The following is a 23,402-nucleotide window of genomic DNA, read 5'->3' as shown; positions in this document are numbered from 1 at the left end:
GAGGTTTACATGGCACCGGGCCATGGAGTCCAGCTGTCTCACAGGGGGAAAAGGATCATTGCGCATGAATTGGCAGGGCTCATTGAGAGGGCTTTAAACTAGGTTCGAAGGGGGAAGGGGATAAAACCAGGCTCACTAGAGATGAGCCTAGGGGTGGCATGCCGATGCTGAGGGCAAAATCGATAGCCCAGCTCAAGTGCATCTACACCAATGCACGCAGCATGGGCGGCAAACAGGAGGAGCTGGAAGCCATTGTGCAGCGGGAGAGATATGACTTAGTTGCCATCACAGAAACATGGTGGGGTGACTCTCACGATTGGAGTGCTGCAATGGATGGCTATAGACCCTTCAGAAGGGACAGGCGAGGAAGGAGAGGCGGTGGGGTGGCCCTGTATGTTAGGGAGTGTTTCGATTGTCTAGAGCTCAACGATTGTGATGATGGTACGGTTGAGTGTTTATGGGTAAGGATGAGGGGGAAGGCCAACGAGGCAGATATCCTGCTGGGAGTCTGTTATAGACCACCCAACCAGGATGAAGATGCGGATGAAGCGTTCTATAAGCAGCTGGCAGAAGTCTCTCAATCGCTAGCCCTTGTTCTCGTGGGGGACTTCAACTTCCCAGACATCTGCTGGAAATACAACACGGCAGAGAGGAAGCAGTCTAGGAGGTTCCTGGAGTGTGTGGACAGACTTCCTGACACAGCTGGTAAGTGAGCCTACCAGGGGAGGTGCCTCACTCGACCTGCTGTTTACTAACAGAGAAGGACTGGTGGGAGATGTGGTGGTCGGAGGCCGTCTTGGGCTTAGCGACCATGAAATGGTAGAATTCTCAATTCTTGGTGAAGTAAGGAGGGGGGCCAGCAAAACCTCAACCATGGACTTCCGGAGGGCGGACTTTGGCCTGTTCAGGATGCTGGTTGAGAGAGTCCCTCGGGAGACAATCCTGAAGGGCAAAGGGGTCCAGGAATGGACCTAGCTGGATGATCTTCAAGAAGGAAGTCTTAAAGGCGCAGGAGCAGGCTGTCCCTGTACGCCGTAAGAAGAATGGTCGGGGAAGACGACCGGCCTGGCTGAACGGGGAGCTCTTGCTGGGACTCAGGAAAAAAAGGAGAGTTTACCGCTTGTGGAAGAAGGGGCAGGCAACTCAAGAAGAGTACGGGGATCTCGTTAGGTCATGCAGAGAAGAAATGAGAAAGGCAAAAGCCCAGCTAGAATGCAATCTGGCCGCTGTCATTAGAGACAACAAAAAAAGTTTTTACAAATATATTAATGACAAGAAGAGAGCCAAGGAGAATCTCCATCCTTTATTGGATGCGGGGGGGAACATTGTCACCGAGGATGAGGAAAAGGCTGAGGTACTCAATGCCTTCTTTGCCCCAGTCTTTAACAGGCAGACCAGTTATCCTCAGGGTACTCGGCCCCCCGAGCTGGAAGACAGGGACGGCGAGCAGGATGAACCCCCCATAATCCACGAGGAAGCAGTCAATGACCTGCTACGTCACCTGGACGCTCACAAGTCTATGGGGCCGGATGGGATCCACCCGAGGGTGCTGAGGGAGCTGGCGGAGGTGCTCGCCAAGCCACTCTCCATCATTTATCAGCAGTCCTGGTTAATGGGGGAGGACCCAGACGACTGGAGGCTTGCCAATGTGACGCCCATCTACAAGAAGGGCCAGAAGGAGGATCCGGGGAACTACAGGCCTGTCAGCCTGACCTCGGTGCCGGGGAAGATTATGGAGCGGTTCATCTTGAGGGCGCTCACAAGGCATGAGCGGGACAACCAGGGGATCCGGCCTAGCCAGCACGGATTCATGAGAGGCAGGTCCTGCTTGACCAACCTGATCTCCTTCTATGACCAGGTGACCCACCTAGTGGATGAGGGAAAGGCTGTGGATGTGGTCTACCTGGACTTCAGCAAGGCCTTTGACACCGTCTCCCACAGCATTCTCCTAGAGAAGCTGGCGGCTCACGGCTTAGACAGGTGGACTCTGCGCTGGGTGAAAAACTGGCTGGGCGGCCGGGCCCAGAGAGTTGTGGTGAATGGAGTTCAATCCAGTTGGCAGCCGGTCACGAGCGGTGTTCCCCAGGGCTCAGTTTTGGGGCCGGTCTTGTTCAATATCTTTATCGATGATCTGGATGAGGGGATCGAGTGCACCCTCAGTAAGTTTGCAGACGACACCAAGTTGGGCGGGAGTGTTGATCTGCTCGAGGGTAGGAAGGCTCTGCAGAGGGACCTAGACAGGCTGGATCGATGGGCCCAGGCCAACTGTATGAGGTTCAACAAGGCCAAGTGCCGGGTCCTGCATTTCGGCCACAACAACCCCATGCAACGCTACAGGCTTGGGGAAGAGTGGCTGGAAAGCTGCCTGGCGGAAAAGGACCTGGGGTTGCTGGTCGACAGCCAGCTGAATATGAGCCGGCAGTGCGCCCAGGTGGCCAAGAAGGCCAATGGCATCCTGGCCTGTATCAGAAATAGTGTGGCCAGCAGGAGTAGGGAAGTGATCGTGCCCCTGTACTCGGCACTGGTGAGGCTGCACCTCAAATACTGTGTTCAGTTTTGGGCCCCTCACTACAAGAAGGACGTTGAGGTGCTGGAGCGTGTCCAGAGAAGGGCAATGAGGCTGGTGAAGGGTCTGGAGAACAAGTCTTCTGAGGAGCGGCTGAGGGAACTGGAGTTGTTTAGCCTGGAGAAGAGGAGGCTCAGGGGAGACCTTATCACGCTCTACAACTCCCTGAAAGGAGGTTGTAGCGAGGTGGGTGTCGGTCTCTTCTCCCAAGTAACAAGCGATAGGACGAGAGGAAATGGCCTCAAGTTGCGCCAGGGGAGGTTTAGATTGGATGTAAGGAAAAATTTCTTTACTGAAAGAGTGGTGAAACATTGGAACAGGCTGCCCAGGGAAGTGGTGGAGTCCCCATCCCTGGAGGTATTTAAAAGACGAGTAGATGAGGCACTTAGGGACATGGTTTAGTGGACATGGTGGTGTTGGGTTGACGGTTGGACTCGATGATCTTAGAGGTCTTTTCCAACCTCAATGATTCTATGATTCTACGATTCTAAGTGTCTCAAAAAATATTGTGCAAATCAGTGCCTGAAGGTAGGGTTGGAACCTGATTCCTCTTTCTTGTCTTTGAGCTTTTGTCACACACCATTTTCTTCATGGTACTTCTACTTCATTCAGTGGACAGTAAATGGAATATAATAGACACCTATTGTCAAAATAGTCTAAGAGGGTGTCTGTGAAAATCAAGCCCAGCCAGGATAGTTCCAGGTTCTCTGGTAGAAAAAGAAAATTCTCCAGAGCTGATCTGAGATTACTGCTCCTTTAAAAACCATTCTGTTCGTGCAAATGAACCCAGCTGCTAATATGGTGGGTTTTTTTACTTTTTCTGCTGACTTTGATGTATCACTGCAGACATCGTAAATACCTTTCACAAGGTATTCACAAAAAAATTTCACAATTTTTTAGCAGACTGACAAGTTATACAATAACCTGTTTGGGGGCTTTCAGTGGCTTGAAACTCGGAGTTTGAGAATAGTTTTAAAACTTTTGTTCCAATAGCTTGGACTTTGAAAATTATAACAGTCTCTGGGGTCATTCAGAATCCTTTGCACTGTTCAGAAAGAGGAATTTCTTTGATGAAAATGCTTCCAACTAACTGTAAAAATAGAAACTCTTTTAAGAACATAACATGTTTAACATAAACCAAATGATTCACAGGAATGCTGCAGACGACAGAAAGAGCAGCTGTGTGAAAAATTTGATTATCTCTATTCTGTACTGGAAGAAAGAAAAAATGAAATGACACAAATAATCACTAGAACCCAAGAGGAGAAACTGGAACACGTCCGCTCCCTGATGAAGAAGTATGCGGATCATCTGGAAGCTGTGTCAAAGCTGGTTGAATCAGGAATCCAGTTCATGGAAGAACCAGAAATGGCCGTGTTTTTGCAGGTATAAAGTCTATAAATAGAGACAGAAAAAGAATGATGGGTTTATCAAAATACTATTTAAGCATTTCTCAATTTTAGGCACATTCAGAGTTTGGTCTTCTTTGAGTGAACATTTATACAAACTCGTTTTTTAAACACTTGCATCAGCACAGACAAATGATTAGTCTTCTTGTGAATAGTATCCAAACCAAGAACGTGAGTATTTGCTATTTGCACCAAAATATACTATCCTGTGTATGAATTTCTGGTCCCCAAAGGAGAAACAGGAATTTTAACATTTTCCAACATATCTTTATTGTCCCACCACTATAATATATGTGTATATGAACTTCTGTGAGTTATAGGTTTCATTTGCATATTGACAGAGTGATTAACTTTCCAGGAATTAAATATTTATGTTCTAAGTCACATTTTTATGCCTTTACTTAATTTTTTTTTCTTCTGTTTTCTTACTATAAACTTAGGAGAGCTGATTAGGAAACCATGAGCAGCCTGTCCACTGTATTCATTGGTGTAGAATTTCTGTCCTGCAAATTTACAACTCCTCTATATTAAAGGCTAGAAGGGTGTTTTCTACAAAAAAACCCAAAACTTATTTTCATCAAAGAACTGCCTTTGAAGAGTACAATATGCTTTCCAGACAAATAAAATTTTGTGGCTCCAGAAGTATGCCCTTATGGATAGTCAAAGATATAGTTACTGTGACTAAAAATGGTAATGGAACAATTGCTTTTCACTACAAACACACACAAAAAAAGAGCAAAAATATTTCCATTTAATTTTTGTAGAAATTGTACATATTTCCCATCATATTCAGCTTTTAATTAAAAAGTCTTCAATGAACTAAAAGGTTTACTCAGCTGTATACTGATAACCATCCAAATTTGATCTCATTCATAGATCTCATGGTTGTCATTTCTGAGATCCGTATTAGTGCGTTTAGAAACAGCCAGTGTAAGAATTAGATCTCAATGCATAAAATCTCTGAAAAAATGGAACCATTTAAGAAGTCAGTTATTTCCTTTTTGTTTTCACAGAATGCCAAAACGTTGCTACAAAAGTAAGTATTTAAACTTGAGACTCTTGATCTTTATAATGAATTACAAATTACAAATCTATCTGCAAATCCAAATGCCAATAACCAATCTCTCTGTTTTAGAATTACTGAAGCATCTAAAGGATTTCAAATGGAAAAAATAGAGGATGGCTATGAAAATATGAACCAATTCACAGTGAACCTCAGTAGAGAAGAAAAGATAATACGAGAAATTGATTTTGACAGAGGTATGTCATTTATTTCACCTCAATTGCTTTCTTAAATTGCAGCTGTGTGTAATTTACATCATGATACTGAGTAGGAAAACTTGAATCAGATATTTCTCTCTATCCCAAAGTGTAACTAGACCATTTTGTATCAATTATAATAAAAAGCAAAATCCAACACAGTCAAAAAAATTACATAACCTGTTGTCACTATTAATCTTACCTTTTATGTGGCCTCAACACTTTCCTAAGTCCATGATCTTTACTGACTCCTCATGTGAAGGGGCCACAAAATTAAGCTTTTATCTTAGCCTGTAAAGTCCTTTTTTTCCCTAAAAGATGCCATTATTGTATGGCCTGTCTGCTCTAGAAAGTCATTAAAGAAACAGAATGTTTACTACTAAAAGAAGTACTTATGAAAGATAGGGGGTTTTAACTCTTTTTTCATAATAATCGAGAAATCTAACAGAAACATAATCAAATTCAAGATTGCAGACTTATAAAGGGAAGCAAAAATTGTCATCAACTTCCATGTATTTAACATCGTGTCATGTTATTTGTCATGACATCATGACTAAACATGCTTAATATGTCTATATAATAACGCAAAGTTGTAATTCTACATTTACCAAAGTAGCCTGAAATCTAGGCTCATCTATGCTTTACCTTACAGGGTAAGCCACAAGAAGTTAATGGAGATAAATGTTTCTAATAAGCAGATCTCTCCTATTAAAAGACAGCGGTAATAGTCATCTGGATATCTCTAATTTTCTTGCTAGCACTGGATTCCACTAGTACATTTACATTTACCTTTATCAGCCCGGTTAAGTCTCATGCAGATGCCACCCATCGCTTACTCCCCTGCCACAACTTACACTAACTTCAGAGTGCGTGGCTGCTCCCTGCGAGGGACCTCGCGTGCCTGCTGTGCAGTCTGTAAGTTGGGATCCATAGACTAGCTGTACTTGGCAGAGGGGTCCAAGTAGTGGGACAGCAGCTGTGGCACCAGTCAGCAGCAGAGGAGCAGGTGCTATCTCGCAGGGCCATGAACCTCCAGGGATTTGTCCTGGGAGGGACAATCCCTAGTCACAGCCTCGTGCCCAGTTTTGTCCCTGTGATCAGCCACAGCTGCCACATCCCTGCCACACACATGCATCTGCCAAGATCATGACCTCATGCTCCGGGCACACACCCCCACCACGTGATGGGGAATGTGACACCCACATCTTGGGGACAAGGCATTAGCAAGGGCTTTGGCAATTGGGAGTTCAGTCCTGCATTTGAAACTCCTACAGTCAATGAGGTCCTCTGCAGCCAGGAGACGTGGAAGCAGGGGTTCAGCACTCTGCTTATAGGAGTGTGTTTGTCTGCAGAAACAATTCTCCGTTATGAGGGCGTTACTTAATTTGCAGATCTACATTCCTTCTACATACTCAGGCAGAACCATAACCTGTGCAAAATGCGCAGCCAGTTTGGAGCTTGGGTTAATGCATTCATCTAAGTTTATTTCTATGAAGTGCTAGAATGGCTCTGAACAACATCCAGTGTTTGTGAGGATGAATAGTGTGATTATGCAAAAGAAAATGCATTGTTAGAGGGCTCCCTCTGGAAACAAGACAAGCCATGAATGCTGACAACAGGATGTGTCAGATGATGCAAAAGCAATGGTTTGACCAAGTTTGACAGTCTGGTTTTAGGGAGGTTGGTATCCCAAACCTCCAGTCACGTATTGCAAAGCGCTGACCTGGTAAAGATTTATTATGATGGCTTCAGTGGTGTTTAAAACAAACATATACCTAAAATTGCAAGAGGGATTTTTCTCCTGGCAGATTGTGCCAGACCAGGTATCCTCTCTCCAAAAAGTGCAGGGCCATGCTGCACATCTCTCATGAGGATAACTGCATTGGCAGGACTTTCTGTCCTCCTTCCCATGGAAAGGGCCAGCTAAAGATTTTAACAAGCATGTGTGTTCGGTGTCCTCCCTGCTGCAAAGTACCTGCTGGCAGCTCCATCGCAGTGCCCAGGCCAGGCTGGTGGGAGCAGGCTCCTCACCAATGCCCTCTCCCTAGCCTGCATCCTCTGCCTGGCAGCAGATTATCAGTAGCTTTGCCATGCAATTGTAAATGGCTTTTTAATTACATAAAGACTGTAGCCATCTTCACGTGGTGCTCAGCCCTGTCCTTTTACACATGTCCTATCAGAGGAGGAGGGAGAAGAGGAAGAGGAGGAGACAGTGGATGGTGAAGATTTGGATGAAGTCCACACGGAGTCATCAGGAGAGGAGGAGGAGGAAGAGGTGGAGGAGGAAGGGGCTGAGAGAGCATCACAGCCACATCAGCAGGACCCCGAACCGCAGAGCGCAGCGGGAGAGCCCCCAGCCGAACCTGCTCCGGTGCCACTGCCCGCCACCCCGGCTGGTCAGGTAAGTGCCCCCAGTGCCCCGATGCCCTGCCAGCTATGCTGAGTGCACCCTGGCAGAGCAAGAAAATGCTCCCTTGTGGCCTGTAGGCACCATACGTCAGGAGCATGGCTAAGGGAGTCGATGCACTGGAGAGCAAAATTGTTTATTGCCCTTGTACATATATATGCAACTGTACCCTGTCCTCTTGACCTGCGTATGTATCGCTTGGTAGGCAACAAATTACACTGCTAGATAAATTGAGATATATATGGGATACATAAGATATAAATAAAAGAGATTCAGTTTAGGAGTTAAGCGCATTACAATGGATGTTCTGCTTGCTGTGATTTAACTCAGACTAACTATTATAAATGAAATGGCTGTTAAAATATTTATACTAAGAGAATTTGGCATTCCCTCTGGATTTAGTGAGATTTCCACCACCAATTTTTAGATCATATTTCTAATCTGTTTTCTGTTAATGGCGTTTGCCACCTTCTGCTCTGGTCATCCTAGGGATATTGTCTAGGTGGATGCAGGGATATCATACACCAAACAGGAGAGGAAACTGCCTCTTACAACCTAGCAGCAAACAGATTCAGGGTGTGAACAATTTAGCCCAGCAGTTTTTCTTAAGGAATGTGATTAGAATGAGACCATAATTGCCGCATATTCTAAAAGACCTACAAAAAAAATATACTTCATGTGCTACTTTAGCTGGCCTTACATACCATTAACTTAGAAAATTCTCCTCTTATGCAATTTACCCAGTGAAGTTGCTGAGTGGGTAAAGGCTGCTGTGAAGATATTTGAGGAGGCCAGTGTGAAAACAAGAAAGCACATAAAGAATCTCTGATTGTAGCAAGCTCCCCACATAAAACAAGGGAAAATAAATACTATAGAATCATTCTTGCTCTGATTTAAAAACATATGTGAGTTTGCACCAGTTGTGTGAAGATGCTCTTAAATCAGGCTTTATTGATTTAACCAAAGTTTGTCTTTTGAGGATTTGCACTGACTTAACTAAACTTATGTTGCCTAGCTGATGTAGGTTTTTATGCAAACAAGAACTAGACATAAGCAATTCTGCCCACTAACATGAAGTCCCTCACTTCAAAGGCTAAAATGGGAAAGGTACGGCATGCTGCTGTAGCAATTGTAAAATGCCATTAGGAGATGGTCAGACATGGAGTCAGGCATGGCATGTGGATGTTGCCATGTGTGGGATACCTGTATTTCAGCTTTTGCCTTCTGGTGTAAGAATGGCAAAACAGAAATGTTGTGGTGATAGCAGGTACCGTGTGGGTGAGCCCCAAGAGCTTGATGCAGGTAGAGAGGTGCAGTTCAGCCGGCTGCTCCTCTTCCTGGCAGAACAACTGTGCTTGGCTTACAGCATTAATGGTGAGGCTGGTGGGCAAATGTTTCTCTCCAGTGTCTTTGTATTCCCCTTATTCTGACTGCTCATATCAGCAGACTCATTGGCAAGCGTGTTGTTCTTAACCCAAAACACAAGAAGCCATTCGAAGGTACCTACACCTGTTGTTCATGGCTGGTACCAGTTCATGAGGCTCTTACGCAGAATTTCTTATATTTTTAGGATTCAGTTGGGTATTTATCTGAATTAAGGAACCGCTTGCTCACTCCTTTCTCAGTCAGCATCCCCTTCCCAGCTAATTCTACCCTCCTATTCTATTTTTTGGGTAACTCATTTTCTTTCACGTATCTGTGTTATTCAAATGATAGTTGCTTTTGCTTCGCGTTTTGATTGTAATTCTTTCAGACCATATATTAGGACAAATCTATTCCTTGCAGTGAGATATAACAAACACGGCATGCAGAGCAACGTGGCTACAACAGGAAGTAACGTGGTGCACTCTGCTTGTTCTTCTCTTTATCTGTCCTGATTAAGGATGAGGTTGTGACACCAAGTGGTTCTCAACAGACCCCAGAGTCTGACACTCAAGTGCCGGCCACAGCAGAAACCGTCGATCCCTTGTTTTACCCTAGCTGGTATAAGGCTCAGTCGCGGCAATCAAGCAGTCCGAGCTCAACCCCAGTGAGTGGGTTGGGGAAAGTAGGGCCTCCTGTTTCTCCGGAAACAAGCGCAAAGAAAGCAGAAGCCCCGGCAGCGATCAAGGAGAGCGCACCAGGGAGTGGTAAGGAAAGTAATGCCACTGCAGCGACGTCCAAGGTCAGTGCTACCGAAGTCACCCCAGAGGGCTGTGATGTGCAGCAAGGCGGGAACAGCAATCGTTAAGGAAAATGTGACTTAATTTTCCTCTGCATGCTAAAGAATAAGAATAATTTCAGAAATATGGAAACAGCATAAATTGTCGTTTCAGCAAATCCACTGGATTTACAGGTGGTTTCAATATGTGACAGGCTGACTTTTCAGCTTCAGAGTAGCATGCCGATGGTAGCTTGTGCTTAACTGCCAGCGCACCTCGCTTGTGCGAGCTGTTATCCGAGTTGCTCAGGCACACGCTCAGGAGCTGCCGGAGAGGCTGGCGATGCCTCTGTGCAATTTGCATGCATTAGTAGCAGACAGATCCTGTGCATGAGATTATTCTTGTCACCTGTTGAAAGCCTGTGTACATCATACGCTGTCCTACCACCACTGGTAGAGCAGCTATGGCTTGGCTTTGCCTTCTGCAGCTCTGTGGCTGCACCTGGAGCGTACGGCTTCCCCATGTGAACACAAAGCTGTGCAAATACCCGGAGCCTTCTTGTGTGTTTGATTGCCTCTCAGTAAGCAGTGTGATTTCCTGGGTTCAGATCTGTTGAAGAGGGTTTCCTCCAAAGATTACTGGGACTTGATTAAAGGAGAGCATGAAGATAATATATTCCAGTTCTGTGTTAGACTACCAGCAGCATGATGGGATAACAGAAACTGAAGTGTTGGGTGCGGGAGCGTGTTTCCCTTAAAATGACAATGTTAGAGTTGGGATAACCTGAATTTGAATATTCCTTCTTATGCATATGTGTGCAAACTCCACGTGGGTCAAAGATCCAAGGAACAGTGCTGTGTGTGAAGGATTTGCCCACTACACCTGCTCCTGCTGTAGTGCCTGGCTACCAGCCCATGAGCAGCACTCTCTAAATTAGACCATCCTGATTTACAGGCTTGAGCATATGTTTTAACAAAGCAATTACCTGTATGTGTGCAATGAGAGGAGATTATGTGTGTGTGTGTGAAAAAGCACAAGTGGGTAGTATTTCATGCTGTTTCCTTTAAAGTTGGAGTCGACCATCCAGCATACGTAAGCAGCCCTACCATGATAAACCATCATGCGGTGGGCAAAAAGTTAGAAGGAGGAGTTCATACAGATATGATAAAAGGGGCACTTATCTTTTAGCTGGAGGCTTTAGTCAGTGACACTTCAATTTGGTGGAAAGCTCCTCGCCAACTTCAGTCTTAACAAAAGCAACAGTTCACCCCCAAATTTCAGTAGCTATTTTTCAAGTCAGGATTTGGCTTGAGAATATTTGAGTGGAATGAAAAAAAGAATATTTTAAAATTACCAAATCTGCTATGACCTTAAGTATATTCCAAATGAGCTGGCAAAAGCAGATAAATTCACAGTGAAATTAATTGCTGCTGTTTCTTCATATCACTTCCACTAATGATTGGGCAGCCAAACCTCACCATGGGCAGGTAAAATCCTTTCTGGGTAAATTCTCTGGGAGCTTGCCTGACTGTGGTCTGCTTCCCTGGGTCCTAATTTACCAGCAGCAAGTAAAGGAGCAAAATTAAGGTTTGATGTGGCCAACTGCCTGAAAAAACAGTGGCAGTGGTTTTCAGTCACACCGAAGCAGCAATCTGGTACCCACCTCTCTTCATCATTGGGTACTGGGAATAAAAACAGGTGCGTGGGAAAGATGTCAATTCCCGTTGGCGTGTGAATCTGGGGGTGCTGGGCTTCAATATTTTCCCGGATCACGAGTGACACTGACATTTTGGGAGGAGGAGGATGTTGAGAAGAGTAGCACATGGTTCTGGGGACAGGGGGAGGAAGGAGCAGGGGATGCAGCTGAGGATGGGGTTGCCCCTGGGCTGGAGACATAGGAAGGGATAGGAAAGCTTAGGAAGCAGAAAGGTGCAGAGTGTGCTGAAGAACAGAAAAAGCAGAAAGTCCAAGCTAGGAAGGGTGATGCCACGAGATGATGCTGTGGTCAGATTTGTGGATCTGAGCTGAAATGTGTCTATGTCGTGACCAAAACTGTCATGTGGCAGTGATCATTTTTAAGTATGTGAACTTCAACTTTGTTTTTTTCCTGCATGTGATTTTTACACAACGCACTCTGAAATGCTGTACTTGTTTATTTTTTTAAAACCCCAGCTGATGTTCCTCACGCCACTGTTTTTACTCCCTTCCTCCAATTAAAGGATGACATGGAAAAGTGCTGTGGAAACAGAGCTTTTTCACTGAACGTAGTGCTAATGACTAGTTCGTGTCATGACAACACTGGTGAAGCACTCTTCTTATTTTCTCACAGGAGTTAGCATTCTGCATATCACTTTTGGCATTTCTTATCATACTACATCATCTTTGGAATCTGATTCAATACATGATTTGTACTTTCATGGGTAGGAAATATTTTGTTTTACCATTAACTAACAGTTAAAATAGTGTCTCTGGTGATGTTCCTACATGGGTTTAAAGGATTTTTTCCCTTTCTTCCCATCCAAAAACATCATGCTGGTTCACAATACAAGCTGCCTAAAACATTTCTTCCTCGCACCTTCGAAACGCCACCCTTCAGCTTACTCCTGCATGGTTAAACATTGCACCACCCTGGTTCAAAATGAAAAGAGACATTTACTCCCTCAGATATATGGGCTTATATTTCAGTTGCTGTTCAGATGACCAGCAGGATGGAGAACCTGTGGGTTGACAGGAGATGTGAAGAGCCCCGAGCTTGTTCAGTCCAACAAATTGGGGAGGAAGATCTGGAGAGCAATGGTTGCCATCAGAGGGGTAAACATCAGGAAGAAAAATCCACTGAGTAATCCTGCTGCCGGAATTCCCACTGCAAGCAAACCACTGGTGCTCCCTCAGGAATGGCTCGAGCCCTGCTCCCCAGAGGTCCCCAGGGAACCGGGCTCGAGCCCTCCCCGCTGAGGGAGCACCACCGTGGACAGAGTCCCTTCACACCCTAGACCACACAGCACACCCCACACATTGGGGACTCCTCTTCCGGTCCTTTTTCCACCAAAAGGCATCCAAAGCCACCTCTCCCACATTCCCAGTGAGCGTGGAGTACCAAACACAGCCCTGAAATGCATCCCCATGCAGCTTGGGGGGGATCCCAACCCTTTAGACACCCAAGGCTGTGTGTGCACTTTTAAATATCTGTGCTTAAAAAATGTTTTTCTGTAGGCAAAGGCTTTTTTTCCTTAGGTCATACTAATTAAGAGTTGAAATATCTACAAGATCAAGGACTAAGAACTTCACTACCCAGTGAAGTTGTCCTGAATGCAAACACTGTAAATTAAACCTTAACTATTCCATAACATCACTTTCTGAGTAGCTCCTTTTTAGTAGACACTGTCCATGATTTAGTTCTTCCTGCTACAAATTCACATCCCTCTTAGGTAAGACATATGTGTATATTCAATTTCCAAAGTGATATGGCTGATTTGCAGAGAATTCTGTGTTACCACTGGGGCATTTAATCTTGTTTACTGAAGACCAAAGACCTCTGACACAAAACAACTGCAGTTACCTTTGGGTATTTGCTCTAATGACAGAAGAATTCAATTTTGGTCTATTCTTCAACACAAAAATGCTTGTTTTTCCCTGCTCACTTTCTGTACTGCGCTCTAAGCACTCTACCACATGATATGGTGCATCTATGAAAAATGATAAATTATTATTCAGTTTTTATGTGCAAAAATTCCAGCACTATGACTGAAGTATATCTCTTCATTAAAAAAAGGGAGAGGGGAGAAACTATCACCTATGCTTTAGCTGCATATGTTATGCAAAAAGATGCAGTCTGGTGGTAATTTGAATTTGAAAGCATCAGACATTGTGATTCTCAATTAAATTTATGGATCATAGTTTAATTTCCATTTATTTGTGTTTGGTTTTGAAAATTCATTGTATTATTACTAGAGTACATAGAGCTTGTTTGTAGTCCTGGGAAACCAAGCATGCGAATAGCATTATGTTCTTTTTTCCCTCTCTTTTTTTAATTCAGAATACCTTTTGAAATTAAAAATACACAAATGCAGAAAGCTCTCATTTGTACCATGTGAGACCTCTTTCTTTGTGGTCTCTAGTGACAGCTTTATGATTTATTTAATCATGAAATAGAAAAGAGGTGAGGGAGAAAGGCATTTTTGTCTCAGACACTATTTGCATAAAAATTATTTTCTTCTCTATGTGTAGTGAGGTGGCTGTTTAGACAGTTTATGTGTCTATCTTTCACGCGAAATATCAGGTCACTGCCCTTTTTTCATTTTATGTAATAAGCCCCTGAAAGCCAAATAACAAAATTACTTGAAATAACTGTAATGATAATTTATAATAATAATATAAATCTGCATGACTGTCATCATAAAAGCAGCATATAATTTATTTTCAGGCTATTTTAATAGAATGCACTGATAGGGATTTCCTTGTTTTTCAGCAGCAAAAAGAGGTCAGTTCCACCTATTAATTCCCCAAATTTACTTTATTTAAGGGCCACTGCACTCTAAGAAATTGTATCAATGCATCAAGAAATTTCCTCCAGAGTGCAGGAGGCTGTATCAGCAGGGATATGGCAACAGGAGGTGCAGCCCACAGGTGTACAGATTGCTTGGTCTGAGAAGGGATGGAAGGAGATGATTCAGCATGAACAAAATAGATAACTCCGCACTAGAAAGCCGCATCCCGCTTCAGGGAGTGCCTAAGTCAGAAGTACAGTCACCGCAGGCTGCTTCTGCATCTGACGGAGGACGAGAGGCATCTCCGGTGAGAGACAGTTCACCAGCTGCTGCTGGTTCTCACTTGGCACATCTTCATATCTGCCTGCTGTGTGTAAGGTGACATCGCTCTTAACGCAGGTGCCTCTTCTCAGTGGGTAAAGTTGGGGGGGTCTTTTGAAGTGAATCTGAGCTTCTGCGGATGACAACCGGGAGCGAATGATTAAAACACAGGGCGCGGAAATAGCTGCCTCGCCCCCCTGGGGAGTAATATATTAGTGGAGGGTGACATAGGCATTAACAAGCAGCCCTTTCCAGTGCATGGGAGAAACAGATCTTGGAGTCCAAAACAAAAACTTAGAGAGCTTAGAGACAGACTGTGTGATGAGTTAAAGAAGGAGGTGAAGCAAGCACTCACCAAGTCTTAAGTTGTCTTCTTGTGTTTGGTCTCAGAAGACAGGCTAAGTGAGCTAGGAAGAAGAATACATATTTTGTGCATTAGACTTCAGAAACTCATTCACCCATTTGGCATTTCAGGACTCAGGCGTGTGTTTTTGTACTTTATATCTGGAGGATGCTACCAAGGCATATAGGTGTGGAGCTTTAGGCATATGAAGAATGGTGTGTACGTTTGTAAATGCTCGTGGCATCTAACTGTTGGACTGGCACACCTGAAGGGGTATATGGCCCTTCAGTCTCTTGGAAATCTGAATTCTAAATATGCATTGAGTCATCCTTAGTAGTAAGATTAGTTTTCAGGAGTGCTGAACATCTATCTGTCACTTCTAACAGTGCAAATGCTCAGTGCTCCCAGCTATCAAGCAAGGTATGTAAGCCCTTGTTGCTGCCCAGCTTTGGCAACAAAACGTGAAAATCTGGCCCTAAGTTCTGCCTTTTAATTCTCTTGTGCAGACCTCTGATAGCTAGAGAAAGCCATGCACATCAAGAACAGTAAAACCACTTTCCAGGAATGTGTAGTCCTTAAAAATGTCTTCACATTCAGAACCACTCTATCCCTCGCTTTGTAATAGAGGAATCCCAAAAATCAGCAGTGACGAGTATTTTATAATAAAACCTTCTTGTGTTGTCACTGGAAGAAGGCAGATCACAAAATACCTTACATCTGCTCAAATTATTTCAGTCTGGTTAAAATACAGAGGGCAATGGATGCATAAGGAAAAGTTTGTTCATTTTTTCCTCCAATCAGATTTTTGTAGGCAACGTCTCTCATGCAGTGACACCATATAAATTTGTGAGAGTTTATGAAAGTCTTGTATTCACCTGGGTCTCTGGTTATCCAGTTTATTTCACCTAAGATGAAGTACTAGACCTTATATTCTGTTCCTCAAATTCCCCATCAGAGAAGTGGCTGTCTGTGGCTCCGAAGGACTGAAGTGCATACATTTAGTTTGACAGGAAATGCAAGTTAATCATCCACAAACAGTATTCTGATCCAGTTTCCCTTTTCTGCCAGTAAGTACAGTGCTTTAAGTCCATGAGGATATAAAATATAATCAGGACCAAGCTGTTTGGGAGGGGAAATACTAACAGAGTGGCCTATGTTAATCTTGTTTCATTAGTTTTAAAATTTTCTATTACTTGCTTGCAACCTTATGCCATCTGCCAGAATTACCATAGGGACAGTCCTCTCTGTATTCATGTACTGTCGTTCTCTTGGCCCTGCTGCTGAATACTTCAATTTCAGCTGGTGATCCTTCAAATATTTTTCCATGAGACAGCTTTAAATCACGTGTCAGAGAGGTCAGTACTTAGCTAAGTTTTAGTCAATTGGTTGTCATCTCAATATGCAGACAACACAGACAAAATAAGATCATTTAAAACCAAAATAAGCCCGAGAGAGATCACGCTGTGCTCGTTGTCCAGGTACCTCTGCTTTTCCATCACTCTATAAAAGGTACGGTCCCACATTTTAGCACAGTGCTGCTCTGGAATGATTGCAGGAGCGTGGCAGTGGTACGCAAATAATAATTTCCTTTCTCTTCTCCGAATGGGAAACTCAGTCTTGCCAATCTGCTCAGGTAAGGAAGCTAAGTCCCCCTCTTCAAGCCAACTGCTCCAAGAGAGGGGATTGCTTGCTTGAGAGAAGGGGATCTTGCAAGGCTGGATCTTGTGGGAACGATGCTAAGCAAGGGTCTCCCTCCCCTCTGACCCACCCAACACGGCCTTCCCACAGTTTGCCCCCAGAGCAGGACAAGAAGTTTGTTAGTGTCAGCAGCAGGCGCAGCCCCGGCAGCCCTCTCCCAGGAAGCCAGCTGCTGCTCTGAAGGCTCTCTGCTCCCTGCAACAACCATGTTTGGTTCTAATGAAAGATCTGGGAATGCAGAGAGCAAAAGTCAACCATCTACATCTGGATATATTTGTACTGTATTTTTCCTTAGGTAGAAAACTGGATGGGTTTATTTATGTTCAGATAAAAAATCTGCAATTTTTGACTGAATGAAAAATGGGTCATCTATCCTCCGTGAAGCTGAGCCTTTTGTAGAAGACCTGTGAATCAGCTAGTATAGAACCCAAATTAAATTCTGTTTGAAGCTTCTTCCTAAACATCTCTTAAATTTCACTTGGAAAAAAAAAAGTGTCCAGCCTGTAGCTGAAATACAGGGCAAATGCTAGGTGCAAGAATCTCAGTTAACGATCCAAAAATTCTGCCTTTGCTTCTCAGTAATTCGACTTAGTGAGTTGGGACACAGTTATAGCAGCTGGGTCTGAGGCCACCCAGGCTGATGTTTAGTTGGTGGCAAATTCTGCCTGTAAATTTCCATTTTGCATCTTGACTTTGTGCTTCAGGTGAGATTTTTTTTCCTCAGCTTAGCAAATACATGCAGAGAAAATCAGGAATGTCTTGATTGTTCCTCTTTTAATACCTCTCTCTCCCTTGCTTCTGAGAATTATCCGAGTGATTCAGAAGCAGCAGTGATGAGTCGTGAGGGCAATGCATTAAGACCAGCTTTCAGACAACAGTTTCTCATAATTAATATGAGTGGCAAATACTTCACCTGAAGTTTTACCTCAAATAGTCTGCTCTGTGATTTGTCTGGTGAGTCATAGATACCATCTGATTTATGTATATTTCTTTTTTTTCAGTCCATTACTAGCAAAAGGACCTCCACAATGACAGCGTGGACAAAATTATTTCACCTGTTCAAATTAATACAAAGCCAGGCTCACCTAGACGTTGTCTTTCTGCGACTAGCTCATTTAAATACTGAATCCTACCTCCACTCGACCTCCTCCTCCAAGCATCACTCATTCTGCTCATTGTTAAGGCGTTCGGAAAGGAAAATAGAGTGTAAACAAAAAATATTTCTTAATCGTGGATGCTGTTTTACATCACATTACAGTAGATTTATGTCACAACAACACAAGCCATCTGTTTGGAAAATACTTGGTTAGTTGTCATCCTGGTGCCTTGAGACAGTTCAGGCTTTCAGTGTAGCTGTACACTCGTCTGTGGAAAGCAGTGCTTGTAATCCTGTAATCATTAGAGATGGATCAATACTTAAATACCAGCCTGTCTGACTGAAATCCCACTGGCAGTAATTAGCAAACTGGGGCTGAGTCCTTTGGATATTGTATCATGCCACTTCTAGGCTTTCCTGACTTGTGAGCAGGCAAGGGGCTGGACCACAGCACCCTGCAGGATTTGGTGCCCACCTATGTGGCATTTGAAATGGAGATACAGGTTGGGGGGCTTCCTGTACAGCCAAAATGAAACAGAAAAAAATAAGAGGGGCATATCAAACAGTGTTGGTTCAGTCTTAGATCCCTTCTCGGTTGATATGTATTCCTAACATCTTTACAATAATCTCCAGGTCACTAAGTAGGAGATGAGTGACTAATTCAGAAAACCTGTTATTCCAGGCTACCAGCCAATGGAGATAGATAGGTGCCGTGATGTTCAAACCACGATGCAGATATCCCAACATAGATGTCACACCTTTGGCTGAGCAGAGAATGAGGATCTCACAGTCCCAGAGAATAAGTGATCTGAATTTCTCATTGCTCTTTTTAATTTAGAGAGCACCCTATAAAATCTGCCTGAGTCTATCTCAACCACCAAAGGTGGTGATCAAAATACAGACCCAGGCTTTTAGAACACTCCTGGCTCAGCACTTCCGCACACCGAAGAAGTGGCTATATTGATGAAACACTTGCTGTATGACTTGCTCTATTACAAAATGCCTTACTGAGGAAAGGTAACTGTTGTTTCCCCCATCAGTGCTGGTGAGCCTTTTTAACGTCTGGCACCAGATTTATTTTTTTAAAGATATGCTTTTTTTATATTTATGCACAATTTCATAATTTAATTTTATAAAATAAATAGATTCCTTTTTTTAAAAAATGAATTGGTGCCCACCCAGATGCAGGTCAGTTCCAAGCTTGTCTCTGGGCACAGTTGCCTGTGATCTGTGCTCTATATTCCATAAAAACCCGGTCAATAACTGTGATTCAATCAGAGACTTTAAGAGCAGTATTTTATCACAGCTTCCTTGGACTTCACCTGGGAACAGTGCGAGATGGGCAGAAGGAAGCTTGATTTAATATCTTGCACATCGGCTGGCCAAGTGCTGTGCAAGCAAGCCAGCATTGTTAATGGGTGAGCAGAGATTACAATGTGAGACGTGACACGACAGACATCTGTCCGGGAAGTCACGGTGCTTCCCACTGAGCAATGTATTATTGTTGGAGTAGAGTCATTTCTTGGCTACCAGCTTCAGTTGCTGTGGTCGTAGTAAGGAGAAGATTCAGGCAACTGAAGACATGGAAAAATGAGCACACAAAGGAAAAGGGGCAGCAACAACAGGTGATGAGGGAAAAAATGTTATAACTGTGGCCAAGACTTTCTTTTTTCTGTTACGTGCTGGCTTTAAAGAATGGTGACTGGTTGCTTTAGCTGAAGTTCCAGCTTTTCTTCCTGCATCTCCGTCAGTGTGTTTTTGTCTCTCAGAGAAGGTGTGCTGTGTCCACAGCTCACATATACCACCCCCCGCATACTTAAAACAGCCCAAGTCAGTCACTCACAATGTGAGCAGTGCTCCAACCTCCAAAGCATGGTATGTGTCTACACACCTCGCAGCTATAGAATAATAGAATCATAGAATCGTTTAGGTTGGAAAAAACCTTTAAGATCATCAAGTCCAACCGTTAACCTAGCACTGCCAAGTCCACCAGTAAACCATGTCCCTAAGCACCACGTCTACACGTCTTTTAAATACCTCCAGGGATGGTGACTCAAACCACTTCCCTGGGCAGCCTGTTCCAATGCTTGACAATCCTTCCGGTGAAGAAATTTTTCCTAATATCCAGTCTAAACCTCCCCTGGCACAACTTGAGGCCATTTCTTCTTGTCCTATCACTTGTTACTTGAGAGAAGAGACCAAAAGCCACCTCGCTACAACCTCCTTTCAGGTAGTTGTAGAGGGCGATAAGGTCTCCCCTGAGCCTCCTTTTCTCCAGGCTAAACAACCCCAGTTCCCTCAGCCGCTCCTCGTAAGACTTGTGCTCTAGATCCTTCACCAGCTTCATTGCCCTTCTCTGGACACACTCCAGCACCTCAATGTCTTTCTTGTAGTGATGCTGGCTCCGTTATCTGATGCCGTGAATGGAGCTCTGGGGTGAGTCACAGTCCGAACTGGCACTCTGTGTCATTCATTGGATTTATAAAAATACCATTTGCAGAGGAAGAAAAAGCTTTCATTTACAACAGTCTGTATTACTTAAAGGAAAGACTACATGACAGAGACAAACATGACCTTAAACCATTACTAGGTTTCCTACTTCTCTCTGAAAGCTAATAGCAAAGTTTCTCTGACATGGACTAGATGGGTTACTGCCACGGAGAAGTTCTCGGAAGGTCTTTAGTTCACATTTAACTTGTTGATCTGAAGTCATATCTACTTGTCTGATGAAGCAGAAGTAGGGGGAAGAGGGGAGAACTAGTAGCCGTGAGTAGCTTTCTGGCACTGGTGGCCAGTGCGTACCACTTACTCCTGCAGCCTCTCAAGATGATCCTTCCTTTGCTAGACAGTTCTCCAGCAGGGCTGGAAGGGAGCAGAAGTGATAGATGGCTCATTGATCAGGAGGTCCTCAAAAATTTCACTCTGAGAGGAATGAAGAATGATGTGTGGATAGATCTAGGAAAGACTGTTCTGATCATGCGGCCTTAACATTCATGAGTTTGTAAGACTGTCCTCCTGGGTTTCCTTCATTTTCCTGGACAGTGGTGGGACTAGTTTTTATGCAAATCTGTAGTTAATCAGTCTCAACAAAAAGTAATGCCGGTGAGGTGCAGCAATGGGTGAAATATTAAACAAGTATCTTATTTCTGGCTTTTTTGTTTGAGTCATGAAAAAGATAGGTGACATAAATAAGGGAATTGTAGTCCCTTTGTCCCAAGTAACAGCTAGAAGAAAGCTTCTCTCTCACATCATTCTCTAAAACTGATTCCACCACTGGTTCAAGTGTCTGGACCTTTGGATCCCATGGGAGATGTGCAGATCCTATACCAAAATAAGCTAGCCGGGCTGTTATCTTCTGAACTATATTTGGTGTCTTTAAGGTCATTATGTAAGAGACATTGCATTAGACATTAACCACATAATGTTAATTGTAATATAATGAAAATCTATTGAAGAAAGGCATTTGCTCCCAATGGACTTTTAAAATTCATTACCGACCACTATTAAGAGAGTGACATATCTAGTACTGTGACTGATGGAGCTTGTCTGTGCATATTATTTTGTCTGCCACCAGATGTATTTCCGTGGCAGGTAATTGTAGCAATTATTTCAGAGAATATTCTGTTGGTTCCTGCTAATAAAAAGAAAAGATCCATACAAAATAAGCAGCCTCTTAGCTTGAAACAATATTGTTGTGATGTATGTGACAGCTGCCAGGTGTAATGTTGAAGGAGCTAGACTGCATAAAAATATGAAAACAAAATGCTTGAACTAAAGTTTAAACTATTTAAAAATAACCTGTTGTGCTCCCTTTGTTTCCGCTGCCTGGAAGTGTTGAGTGCCAGAAGTGTAACACTTGACATTTGAGGCAGACAAACATAGCCTACAAATTCTGTGATGGCTTTGCGACCAGCTAGCATTTTTTAATCATGCCTGTTCTTGTCAACACTGGGGGTTGTTTCTAAACAAGCCAGCTAAAATACGGGAATTAACTTTAATTTCTCACTCATTTTCTGAGGCTACAGAAACCGTAGAAGTGAGAAGCTTGTATTTTCACTGCTTCTTTCTCCAAGACCCACATTTTCGAACAAATTCACACTCTTGCTCTCCTGCTGGATCAAGAGGAGGCAGCAAAGGCATTGGGTAGTTCACATGCCTCTAAGGCTGTAGATCCATTTTTTTCTCTGGCAGGAAAGGTGATTTAGGAGTTTCTTGCCAAATGGCCCTGCTTCTTATTCCTGCCCAGATGCCACCACTCACACGGCATTTTGCTGAGGCAGCTGTTTGTTGGGCTGTGTTGGAATCAAATCATTCAAATGGTCCAGGTTTAAAAATATCTTCCTTCACCTCAGAAAACAACAAAAAATTGATGTCGTTCCAGTGACATTCCCATTCTTAGCACAGCCCTGCAAACAGCTGCAGCAATGCAAATGGACAGTGAACCATGGAGGCAAAGCGGGAAGAGGTGGATGGGGAGCCAAGGGGCAGGACCTCCTTTGGTTAGCATTATTGCTCCACAAAACATTCATATAGCTGCACAAGAGGGCTATTTGTAACCAACCAGTGCATCCACGTGCATAGCTGTAAGAAATAACCCCCTTTCCTAGGGCATACTGACTTCTAATAAACGACATGCATTCTTTTCTCATTTATTTCACTGTAAATCTAGACCTTTCTCATTAATTCAGTCAAAACCGAGACCATGATTCCACAAGATGATAAATACAGTTTTGGAGAATTCAGCACTAGGTCAAAAATAACATACTTGGGTGACACAAAGTGTTCAACTACTACAAATTCACTAGGTAGAACCATATTTGTTAAAAAAATGTGAGGAGGTCATTTTTGCTTTGCCAACAAAGGCATAATCTATTCTCCTGTGGCCAGCATAAAATCAGCAACCATTTTTGTTTTCTGATTAATTACAAAAAAATTGCGATCATTTAGTCATGCTCAATTTGGATAAAATATACTGGTGGGTGATGTACAGCCCTGGAGGAAACAACCATTTCAGCTCTCATTTCTCTTATTTCTCACATCTGCAAGCTGGTGTGACATAACCTTTGAGAGGGCCGTTAAAACAACAGTTTCTCCAGATCCTACCTTTTCAGAAGTCATCAAAAATAAGCAAAAAATTGCCAAAACAAAAACCAAACTGAAGAAGACTATGAAGACCCTTCACCTTTCCTCCCCACTTCCTAAATTTAAGAGTTACTGATCTTGTAAAAAGTAAAAGTGCAGTCAAAGTTCTCAATTCCTACCAAGCAGTTTTCTGATACCCTGAAGTATTTGGCTGGAATCTTTCTTGTGTATTTACTTAAAAGCCAGATCTAGTATAACCCGGTCACCAAGAGTGTCTCTAGATTCAGTAGAGAGAAACAGGTACCTCCAGAAGGCAATTCACCCTTTAGACACTTCTTTTAGGATGGAACAAATCACCCTCTGGTGGTGCCTTTCTCTCATCACTCCCGTTAGAGGGGATGAATGCAGCTTGCTTGAGTGGATATCTCATTTCTGGATGGCTGAAGTTTGGTAACACGGATCCCAGTCTTTGTACCTAAAGGCTATGGAGATCAGTGGTGGTAAAGCAGAAAACAGTCTGTAGACTTCATTGTGTTTCAAATATCTAGAAGGCCTAGACTGCCTTTTTTTTCCCCAGCATAAATAGGATAAC

At 43.5% G+C, this 23,402-nt stretch overlaps 1 protein-coding gene across 4 annotated transcripts in view; it reads left to right on the top strand.

The window, feature by feature from the left end:
• The window catches only part of TRIM55 (tripartite motif containing 55), a 42,526-nt gene that overhangs the window by 14,621 nt on the left and 4,503 nt on the right, over positions 1–23,402 (top strand). For 2 of the 4 annotated variants that reach the window (XM_076329623.1, XM_076329625.1), the window contains exons 5-9: positions 3,719–3,952; positions 4,989–5,011; positions 5,111–5,235; positions 7,416–7,636; positions 9,525–9,806. In XM_076329623.1, the coding sequence (XP_076185738.1) occupies positions 3,719–3,952; positions 4,989–5,011; positions 5,111–5,235; positions 7,416–7,636; positions 9,525–9,806 (885 nt within the window). Of the gene's footprint in view, positions 1–3,718; positions 3,953–4,988; positions 5,012–5,110; positions 5,236–7,415; positions 7,637–9,524; positions 9,807–12,112; positions 12,204–23,402 lie in introns of all 4 variants that reach the window. The other 2 variants (XM_076329627.1, XM_076329626.1) reach the window with 2 other exon arrangements.

The sequence above is a fragment of the Aptenodytes patagonicus genome, chromosome 2, assembly GCF_965638725.1.
Source record: "Aptenodytes patagonicus chromosome 2, bAptPat1.pri.cur, whole genome shotgun sequence".
Classification (NCBI taxonomy): domain Eukaryota; kingdom Metazoa; phylum Chordata; class Aves; order Sphenisciformes; family Spheniscidae; genus Aptenodytes; species Aptenodytes patagonicus.
This window is presented reverse-complemented; position numbering and strand designations above follow the sequence as displayed.